This window comes from Salvia splendens, chromosome 11, assembly GCF_004379255.2.
Source record: "Salvia splendens isolate huo1 chromosome 11, SspV2, whole genome shotgun sequence".
Lineage (NCBI taxonomy): Eukaryota > Viridiplantae > Streptophyta > Magnoliopsida > Lamiales > Lamiaceae > Salvia > Salvia splendens.
In genome coordinates this window covers 3461719-3472433 of record NC_056042.1, presented here as the reverse complement: position 1 = coordinate 3472433, position 10715 = coordinate 3461719, and the positions used below count along the sequence as shown (strand labels likewise).

General features: G+C 38.4%; 2 protein-coding genes and 1 long non-coding RNA gene across 4 annotated transcripts; 1 reads left to right on the top strand and 2 right to left on the bottom strand.

Moving 5' to 3' along the window:
- On the top strand, window positions 1–837 carry LOC121755835. Its single transcript, XM_042151246.1, has one exon. It carries the CDS (start codon window positions 170–172, stop codon window positions 770–772), a length of 603 nt encoding a protein of 200 aa, XP_042007180.1. The 5' UTR covers window positions 1–169; the 3' UTR covers window positions 773–837.
- LOC121755834 (probable LRR receptor-like serine/threonine-protein kinase At1g56130) lies at window positions 808–7816 on the bottom strand. 2 transcript variants are annotated; one of them, XM_042151244.1, is made up of 24 exons: window positions 7522–7816; window positions 7182–7359; window positions 7015–7107; window positions 6866–6937; window positions 6717–6788; window positions 6565–6636; window positions 6312–6383; window positions 6168–6239; window positions 5940–6011; window positions 5770–5841; window positions 5597–5668; window positions 5406–5477; window positions 5246–5311; window positions 4899–4964; window positions 4746–4790; window positions 4033–4097; window positions 3356–3732; window positions 3051–3249; window positions 2781–2957; window positions 2330–2448; window positions 1918–2128; window positions 1605–1836; window positions 1368–1518; window positions 808–1272 (listed from the first exon to the last, which is right to left on the bottom strand). In XM_042151244.1, exons 1-24 carry the CDS (start codon window positions 7646–7648, stop codon window positions 931–933), a joined length of 3096 nt encoding a protein of 1031 aa, XP_042007178.1. In that variant the 5' UTR covers window positions 7649–7816; the 3' UTR covers window positions 808–930. The 2 variants fall into 2 exon arrangements, with proteins under 2 accessions (XP_042007178.1, XP_042007179.1); XM_042151245.1 differs by lacking the exons at window positions 4746–4790; window positions 4899–4964.
- A 1719-nt stretch (window positions 7817–9535) lies between these two features.
- Window positions 9536–10383, bottom strand: LOC121755461. The gene is made up of 3 exons (XR_006040752.1): window positions 10303–10383; window positions 9952–10060; window positions 9536–9757 (listed from the first exon to the last, which is right to left on the bottom strand). It is a non-coding gene; the product is annotated as an uncharacterized LOC121755461 (long non-coding RNA).
- Window positions 10384–10715: the final 332 nt, after the last annotated feature.

Here is a 10715-nt window from a genome sequence, read left to right as displayed (position 1 = left end):
TCAATGACTGAATTAAATTTAGAAATTAAAAAAAAACAAATAAATCCCGACAATTCGACCGTTGCAAAATTCAAAATAAATTCCCGTTGCATATGAAAAGTGAAAACACTCTCTTCCCTCATCCATCATTGTCTCCTTCTCTCATCGATCTGAAAAATCTAGCAATCAAATGAGCGACACAAAGTCATCATCTCTAATGGAGGCAAAGCCGGTGCACCCCCTCCACCAGATCGCTGCAAACCCAACCCACAAACTCCTCCTCAAGCAGTGGCTCAAAGAGGAGGAGCTCATCCTCAACCGCCTCTCCCTCAAGGAGACCCAGATCGACTCCACCCGCAAAGAGATCACCCACCTCTACTGCCTCTTCTTCCTCTTCCACTCCACCGCCCTCCTCCTCCTCTTCTCTGCCTCCGCCCCCGCCCAACCCCACCTCTGTCCTCGCTCCTGGCTCCCCTCCCTCTGCTCTCTCCTCTTCTCTCTCGGCTTCATCTGGGCCATCCGGTACAAGACCGACGCTGAGTCCCATCTCGAGAAGATGCTGACCCGGGAGAAGGAGGACTCTGCCCTGCTGGCTAAGTGCGTCGAGGAGCTCAAGAGGAAGGGCGCCGAGTTCGACCTGCTCACCGAGGTCGACGCCCTGCGCCGCGCCAAGAGCTTGCGCCTCGAGTCCAAGCCCATCCCCAAGTGGTCCGCCCGGGACTTCGTTACCCTGTTTTTCTTTGCGGTGTCTTGCTGTGTTGTGCTGTTGAACAGGCTCATCTTGTGCACTTAGATATGCACTACTATCTTTGATGTAATCACTCTTCATATTATGATGCAAATTTCGCTTTTGTGTTATGTGTTCTTCTTAAAAATATTTGAATAGAGATAATCAGATTTCAGAAATAATAATAATAATAATAATAATATCAATAATAATCTCCAATTGTGTCATCTTCCGTCTGGAGTGACCTCCCGGAGCATGGGTTCGGAGGCGGGGATGGGCGAGTGGGTCGATTGTGGGGTGTGAGTGGTTGAGATTGGGTCAGCAAAGGCAGTGATATCACTGAAGTTCCACTCGGTGAGGTATCCAGGCTTTGCAGTCACAACAGGAATCTCAGCATCTCCACACAGCATTGCCACTGCTCGGGACATGGATGGTCGAACCACAGGCGATGTTTGGGTGCATAAAAGCGCTACTGCTATCACCCGTCGTGCCTCCTCCTCGTTGAACTCTGACAACTCTTCATCCACCAGCTCCACATCCCTCTCATTTTCATGGCAATGCCAGGCCTGCACAAGTGTGCAAAACAAACATGTTGCCCTTAATCTGTTAGGTATTTTGCCAGATTTTCGCGAGGTTCAAGAGGAAGAGAAGAATATCATACCCATTCAAGTAGATATACCCTATCTTCTTCCTGGTTCGGATCGGAATTCGCTCTTCCACTGATAATTTCAAGAGCTACAACTCCAAAACCGAATACATCAGCCTTCTCAGTAAGGTGACCCCTCATAGCATATTCCGGAGCAAGATACCCACTGCAACGCATCATTCCCAATATAATTGTACACACACGTCTAGAAGATATGGGAATTTTTATGAAGATGAGTTTGGCGGATCTTACATCGTGCCTGCAACACGGGTGCTCATATGTGTCTTCGTGTCATCATACAACTTGGCCAAGCCAAAATCTGAGAGCTTTGGGTTGAGTTGAGCATCGAGCAGAATATTGCTTGCCTTCACGTCTCTGTGCACAATCCGAAGTCGGGATTCCTCATGAAGATAAGCTAGGCCTCGTGCTGTTCCTAAGCATATATCAAATCTCATATGCCAGTCAAGGAAAAAACTTGTTTTGCCTGATACAATATAGCAAACTGGTTCAGACATCAGTGGCTTATGTAAAAATACAACTGATTCACAAACAAAACATTTCATACCAAATAATGCTTGATCTAGGCTCTTGTTCTCGAGGTACTCATATACAAGTAGTCGTTTATTTCCCTCAATGCAGCATCCGTACAACTTCACTAGGTTACGGTGTTGCACGGCTGATATGGTTTCAATCTCTGCCAGAAATTCGCTCTTCCCTTGACGGGATGCTACAGACAACAGCTTCACAGCAGTAACTCTTCCATCCTCCAGTGTCCCCTTTTGTTTCGATGCAATATGTAGATAAGAGGAAAGATTTGTGATTACTATACTAATACTTATGATGTTCTTATCATCTAATTTTTCAACCAGTTTGCCTCACAAACATACTCATTTTACGCCTGTTTTTATCATATGATTAGCCCCCTTCTTGAAAGAGACCAACCATGTGAGAATGCTTGGATTAAAAAACCGAGTTACCTTGTAAACAGTCCCAAATCCTCCCTCTCCAAGCTTGTTGGCTGTACTGAAATCGTCTGTGGCAGCTCTGAGCTGTGCATATGTAAAAGTGTACGGTCTGGTTTCAAGGCCCAGGAACTCTGAAGATTAAGGCAGAAACCTTTTCACTTTTTATGGCGGTAATCACAGATTCACAGTTAATGTCATCTAGAGATATTAAATAACGAAAATTTGGGAAAATACGAGCACATGAAGAGTTCTCTATTTCCGAAAAAAATATAGCTTATCTTTGCCTATTGACAAATTGAGAGAGATTATATATCATGTAGAGAATTTATGGTGAATGCTGTGACAAATTGAACTTATTTTACCTATGAACATGGCTTTCAATCGCATTAACCATGTAAGACCATGTTTGCATTTGAAAAACAAAAATTCTTGCTAAAAGAGGGCATAAAACTTTTCTTGTTACCTTCATCTTCATGTCTCTTCTGCCTTCTTCTCCGCACCGTATAACAGATTGCTAGGAAGGTCAGACAACTTACAGCTACAACAGAAACAACAACACCCACGATCATGCCTGACCTATTTTTCTTCTTGTTGTTGACAAGCACATTTGGAGGATTGTTGCTAACAGTAGGAATAAAATCTACAGAATAACTTTTTTTGTTAGAATTGGCATAAAATTTGAGGATCAAACTTCATTAGTTCTGTAAGAAGTCAAGTTTCCAAGGAGATGTACCTCCGGGGCTGACGCTCAATGCTGAGATAGAAGGTCCATATATACCCTGAGAGGGCACACAGCAAGTTCCTTTTCCAGCCCAAAACAGATGGATTTCAAGGTGGTTTTCAGTCACTCGCGCGGTAAAATCTTTGACCACAGCTCTGAATGACCCTCCAGCTTCTTTTCGTATGTCAAAATCTTTCAAAGCCAGATTACCCTGGGAAGGACAGATTTATCATTGAAATGACCTTATAAAAAGTTATACTATTAACATAGCCACAGTGAAGCAAGAGTTCTTTACGATGGATGTATGTATCTCTCACCTGAATATATATATCAAAAACACGCCTTCCAAGACTCTTCCAACTAGTAGGGCTCTCAATCTTGGTCTCTACAAACTGAAGGGTTATATTGTAACCCCCATTCTCGAGGCCCAAGCCATAATATCTTAATGATCCAGCAGAAACACGCGAACTCTGGTACATCTCTGGATCCCTCGTATTCGGTATATATGTTAGGAAGTTAGTTATGTATTCTGGATTCCTGCTTCCAGAAGGAAGACCAACATTACTAACAGCCCATCTCTGTTCTCTAGTCACATAATATGACGCTGGACCTAGAGTTGCGCTATCTGCCTCGTACACGACTCCTGTGGCAGATCTCATTTGTACACCACCAGATTTAATCGCAAAGCTGGAATCTGCAAACATGGAAATACAAAGTCACGCGCTAATTTGTCAATAAAGCTTTCTAAGAAAGTAAAGTGAAGCTCATTCCATATGCAAACAGCTTATTGGTTGCATAGCAGTCCTTACTATATTACTGGATGAAAAAATACTGCAGAATGATGAACATCGATCTCTTTATTGTTACAAGAAAAATGGTTTCCAAATTTGGCATGCAGTCAGCAGAATTTCTTCAACATTATTTTTGAAACTACGTATGCTCTTTACAGTTTCTAACTAACACACATCTGTATACTGAAAGATTTGTCACATACACTGAGGATTTCCTCGGAAGCAAGGGAAGTTTCTTTGGAGGCAGTTCAATCCTGATGCCGAGACACTGAAACATACGATGAATTGAAAAGTTGTTTAGCATTATAAACAAATTAAAATAAGTGAACCATCTATTGAATTTTGAAACAACACCTAACAAGTCAAGGATAGACAAGCATACATGTTTTTTTTAAACACTAGTACTATATTTCACTTATTTCTTGGTTCAATATATGATGAACACCTTTCATCTCCCAAATGTTTGGCGGGATGTGCTCATTTGTGCCAATACTTTTCCCACTAAACTCAATAAAAAATCAAGCTAAAGCAGTAAAGCTTTGATAAACTCAATTCTGAAACCTCTTCCCACTTGTAGTTTATTTACAAAAGGAATTTAGGTAATATGCTAATTAATTCATAATAGGACATGATGAAAGTTCAGATTTGGATATGGAACATATGGTCATTACAAAAAATTCATATTCTGGTGTATGTAAAAAATATTAGTTCTCATTCTGTACATTATTAAAGGATGATATATGTTTTTCTTGATTCCGTATAGATCAGATAAACGTGGTTGGTTACTGTAACTGACAGTTGCATGAAGAAACCAGAAATTTCCATAAGTAGCGTGTATATGTGAAGCAGAAATAATGAGTAGAACAAAAGGACAGTATGAAGCTTATGACCACAGCTTAAGGACTTAGGAGTTAACCTGGTGTTAGAACCTTCCATACTGAAATTGTTGGCGACCAAATTACTGCAGAAAGTTACATTTTAGATTTCACACTAACCAACTTAGATGGGAATAATTAGTTCGACCAAAATATCTAAGTTATTTTAACCCTTAAATGTAACAAATTCATACAGTTGGAGATCTAGCTGGCTGACCCAAGAAGGAAAGCTCCCAGAAAGTTCGTTATACGACAAATCACTGCAAATAAGTAGAATTAGGATGTCATTCTAGTTATTGGTATCCAGAAACTCTGCATAATTTGCTTGAAATGCATAATATATAGTATACAATCCAGTGAATTTCAGTACTGTAATTTCTCTTAATTTCTTTAGGCACATGCTTACATGCCTAATACCATCATGATGATAATTGCACTGATATATATACATAAGCCAATAGCATTCTACAGTAGAAAATTGGACTATTCATTTGGTGAACTGAAAGAATAAGAACGAAATCATAAAAGATAGAGAGTCAACATAAACTGAAGGAGGGAACTCTTCTGTGCAGGCAGAGAACCAGTCAACTTGTTGTTGCCAAGAAACCTGAAGATGCATGTTATTAATATTAGCTGCTATACATGGTAGAGGTGAAAGTTGTGGTTGTGCAGCGTCAGCCCTAATAAGTGTACAAACTTACAGGTGGGCAAGGGAACTCATATTGAAAAGGGAATCTGGAATTTCTCCGGTGAAATTGTTGAAGCTCAGATCCCTGGAACAATAGTGACAGTTTCATATGGATCAGTGGCTTTTAATGGATCGTGTTTGAATTCAACGGCGGGTTTGGAGCCATAGTGCACATGAAAATCATTCTTCATCATGGAAACTTACAGCAAAGATAAATTTGGATATTCATCAAGGTTGGAGGGGATGGAGCCAGAGATGTTGTTATTCCTCAAAGATCTGCAATTTATTGATAATTGAAGTTTGTCAACAACACTAGGATAATAACCAAAATATAAGTACTATCACTATGTAAATAATGCCATGTCAGAGTCACTCACAAAGTAGTCAAAGCCTTCATATTTGTGAGAAAGTCTAGTGAAGAGCTCCCATTGGACAGATCAGATATTCTCCTGTGATCATAATTTTTAAAATTTTTGTGAGCATACTAAAGTATGAACATATGGTATCGAACCATCAAATCTTAGATAGAGTTGGTTAAGGCGCTCACAAGTCAGTCAAATCCCTTAAAGTGGAAAAGGATGGTGGTATTGGGCCCTGAAATGAGTTTCCTTCGAATCTTCTGGAGATGTATCAGAATAAAACGGATCATGAAAATGAAAGACAGGACTACAGCCAGAGGTTTACTAGCATGAACCTTGTCAAGATAATTGAATAGTTGAACAAATTAGAAGCTAGAATCTCGAAGGAGGCATAAATAACTAGGATTGTATCTCACACGACAGTTAAGTTAGTCCAGTTGCCAATGAAGTCGGGTATTTGTCCTGTGAATGCAACGTCTGAAGAAAACCTGAAATTCCAAGAAATTTGAACATTGATCTTGAGCTCAATAATTATGACAGAATGAGAACAGAACTCTCACATTATCTTCATGTTACGTAGTCTTGCAAACGACGAAGGGATTTCACCACTAACTCCAGAGCTATCGATCCAACTGGTAAGGTGTACATCAAAACGGAGGATCAACACGATTTGTGATCAAGATGAAAGTTCAAGAATATATTATCAGCAAGTAAAACAGATCTCTCTCTTTACTCTTATATCGTGCAGGGAGATTTCCCCGGTAAATTAAATGCAAGACAAAGACATAGAAGTAGCAGAGCACCACAACTTACAGTTCTTCTAGCCTCATGCAGTCCGCAAGTTCAGATGGCAAAGGACCAGAGTAATTACTTGTACCAATGGCCCTGCAAGTGAGCAAGAAAACATCATGCAGTTCATATACTTCTCTCCCTCTGGACACATACACTCAGAGCTAATGGCTTACAGTGATCTTAAATCGGTAAGTCTGCCTAGTTCCTTGGGCAGCTCCCCTGACAAGGGATTGATTCCAATGCTCCTACAAAAATGCAAAGTGCAAACAGTTTAGGAAGAGTTAAATCATAAATCTCAAAAAACAAATTGCAGAAAACTCACAGGTACTGCATCCGAGTTAAGTTGGCAATGGAAGGGGGCAGGCTACCTGACAAATAATTCTGTGCCAAATTTCTGCAATTCATTTTCATAGCATCAGCCCTATCTACAAAATTAGGGGGAAATAATTCGAAGTAAAGTGAAATGCATACAGATTAGTGAGGTAGGTCAAAGTCCAGAGCTCCTCCGGTAGCTCACCCACAACATTAGAAGACGAGTCCCAATCCGACATCGAATACACTCTCCTGCACAAAATCATCACATCAATTCCAGCCAATTAATGCTGCGGAAAAACGAGAGAGAAAAGGATGGTACAAACAAGGAGTAAATGTGGCAAATGGTGCTGGAATTGTAAGAGCAATCGCATTTGATGCCGGGGCTGTAATCCAGGGGGGTGCTGCTATCACTAGCGATTCCGCTGCATAAGTCGCCGGTCGTATTCCATCTCTCATTCGCCGTTATCCCCCACCGCCGGAAAATTGAATTGATCGCCCTCGCTGCCAATTGTCAGTAACCAATTATGCTTCTCTAAAACAAAATTCATGCTCTTAACTTTGATTAACAAGCAATAATTAGATACTAATCGAGTGAGTAATTGCGCAAATTTTGGTAAGCTAAAAATACGTAATTAAACGTGCACAGTAAAAGTGTGGGTGCACCTTCAGCAGGATCAGTAACCGGTGCAGTGGCGTTTCTCTGCGGCTGCGCTTCACTCACAGCAGCTAGCAAACTGAATACAACCCCCAACAGACGCAGCGCTGCCGTGATTCGGTGTTTCGCCGCCATGTCGGAATCGGGGCCGGGATTTGAATAATTTCAACTGAGGAGCGAAAAGAGGGAACACAAATGCAAGCTGAATCTGATCATTGTTATGGTACGTATTTTACACCATTATTTAATATATTTTTTTTCTCTCCTTTTTTGCATCTGGATGTAGACATGTTGAGGTTCGAAGAAGATAGATACATACTCTACTAGTTTAATATCAACATAATCATCTCAACAAATAATTAATAATGCCACAAGTTGATTGGTCGTTGCATGCAGCTGAAGAATTTTATCCCGATTCACCTTCGTTCTCATTTTAACGGTATTTTTTTTAAATATCTTACTCTATTAACACATTTTCTAAAATAAAAAAATATCACTTCCTTTTGCTTTATCATTTTTCATATTTTAATTTTTCTACTTAATTTACAAAATAATAAAATCACGTAATTTTTCTACTTAATTTACAAAATAATAAAATCATGTAAAACATTTCATATAGATTGGACAAAGTCGATCCCCGCGTGGGGTAAAATGAGGTTACCTTATATTAGTCCTCTATATGTCTCACTTGAGGCGTTTCTTTCTGGTTGTTATTTTGCGAATATAATAATAAATAGTTAAAGTGGAGAGAAAGTAAAATAAGATAGAGAATAGTATAAAAAAGAGTCGTATATACATTATTATCTTAATTGCTTTACTTTATCTTTACTCTAAGTATTATTTTTATAAAACAACGTCCGATTTGGAATCGGAGCGTCTCACTTACGGAGGGAGTATTGTTCAGTAAATGTTGACCACTGTTGTGGTTGCCACATCTGAACAATAATCATGACATTCTTCTTTTTATATTTGTCTAATAGCTTTTCAAATTTTCATAAGTTGTTAAATACGAGAGAATTAGTATAAATACAGTTTCTGAGTTATATAGTACTACTACATCATTCGGCTTCCATTCTTTGAAGATATTTTTTATTTTTATTTTTTTCCTTAAATGTATTTTCCAACACAAATATTAAATTAACTTTTTATTCATCCACTCCCTCCTAAATTTGTAGTTCTCTCTAATATTTATCTCGATAGTTAATAAGATTATAAATTGAGAATTTTTTTCCTTGACACGTAGTTTGATACTTCTTTCGTCCCCTGAAAAGTATGAAATTTAGTTTAACACGAGTTTTAATGCTTGATAAGTAAGAGAGAGATAAAAAAGAAAAAGTAATTAAAATATTATTGATGGAGACGAGAGGTAGTCTTACTTTATTAAAAAAAATAAAAAGTTTATATCTTTTTAGAATAGACTAAAAAAGGAAATAGTTTATATTGTAGAGAGTAAATAATAATAAGATAAAAGAACAATATAATATGTCTCAAATGTGATCATGTCTACTATACCATGTCTCTTGTTTTCTATCGTCAATAGATTGGGTCTACCAATGTTTCTGAACTGAATTCGTTGAATATATATGCATTAAAGTCATGACCTTTTACTTTTTGACGTGGCCTGCCTTCCTTTATTGAATATAAAGGTCTAATTTTTTTATTGAGTACATGCATATCACTACAAACAAACGCAGTTTTACCGACGGATATTTCCGTCGGTAATTTCTAATTTTCCGTCGGTAATCAGCTTACCGATGGAATTACCGAATTTTTCTCTTGGTAAAAACTTTTAGGTAATATTACCGATGACTTGTATTCCGTCGGTAATACTTCCCGACGGAATCGCCGACAACAAGAGTCCGTCGGTAATCACCGACAACATTTAATCGCAGTTTATATAAATTCCGTCGGTAATGTTGTAGAATTTTTCACATATTAATATATTTAGTTTTACTGCTTGAATAGTTACATCAATTTCCTATTTTTCGTTATATCACAAGATCAATAAAGGTAGCAAGAGAAAATAGAAAATTGTAATAGATAAACCAGAAGGTAATTTAGTTCAACAACCAAAATATGGAGCAAAAAAGTTTTTATAAGTTACAAATCTCTAGTTTAATTCCTCCCTTAATTCCTTATTTCCTCGTGCAATTCATCTCGCACCGAAGGATCCAAGTCGGAGGTAGTTGCTCTTGCAGGGTGGGTGAGTCAAGGTGTTGACGACGAGGCAAGAAGCTAAGTTTCCTGTCTCAAAAAGTGACAAATCAAAATGCAGCAACGATGCACAAAAGTTTGCAATAGTGATGGGATAACTTTGATGGATATAAAAAAATAAAGACAAAGAAAGAGAAAAACTAACACAATTCATTAGCATGATAAGCAAAAGGCATATTAGTATAACAAAGATTAATACATTTGTATGAGTTGCTAACTCGAACCTTGGATAGTTGGATTTATATGGAAACCCTTCCAGATGATTACGATAAAGAATATATAAAATATGTTGCTTTACTCTTAATCGTTTATTCCCGGATAACACCACTCCACCTACAAAAACGAAAAGTGACATAAACAAAAGAATTAAATAAAGGGTGGATGGATGCTGAATTTGAAATGGTAGTATGATATCATAATTTCCCAATGAATCAAACTAAAGTTGGTCCAAAAATTAGATTAGTTTAAATAACCAAATGGCTAAAATGATGAGTAACAATGAAAAATTAACATCATATTCATCACCTAAAGGAGTATCTTTGATGAACAGGCACGTAGTTAAGATAGACACATACCTAATAGAAATAATAATTTTGTTGAAGTCTCAATCTCCAACCCATCGACATACTGCACACCTATTTGTCCTCCACTTCGCAAACAGGTTCATAGTGCTCTATCATGACAAAAATAACTAAGTTATAATCCATGCTGCAGTAGAGTTAAGGGGAATAGTGAATAGAGCAGCAGAGATATTTCAACAAAACATGAACATAAAGTCAGAGCTTAGGGGAGAACCTTATAGGAGATGCAGCAATTGTTCAAGGCGTTCTTGTCAATCTCTGAAGATCCGGAGGTTGGCACGAACCAATCCGGCAATCACTATTGGTGGCGCATCTGTCGCAGGTACAATGAAAACCGGCCGGTAGGAACAATCGAGCGCAACGAGAGTATGGTGCGCAACGCCATCTACCGAGCCAACGAAGAAATC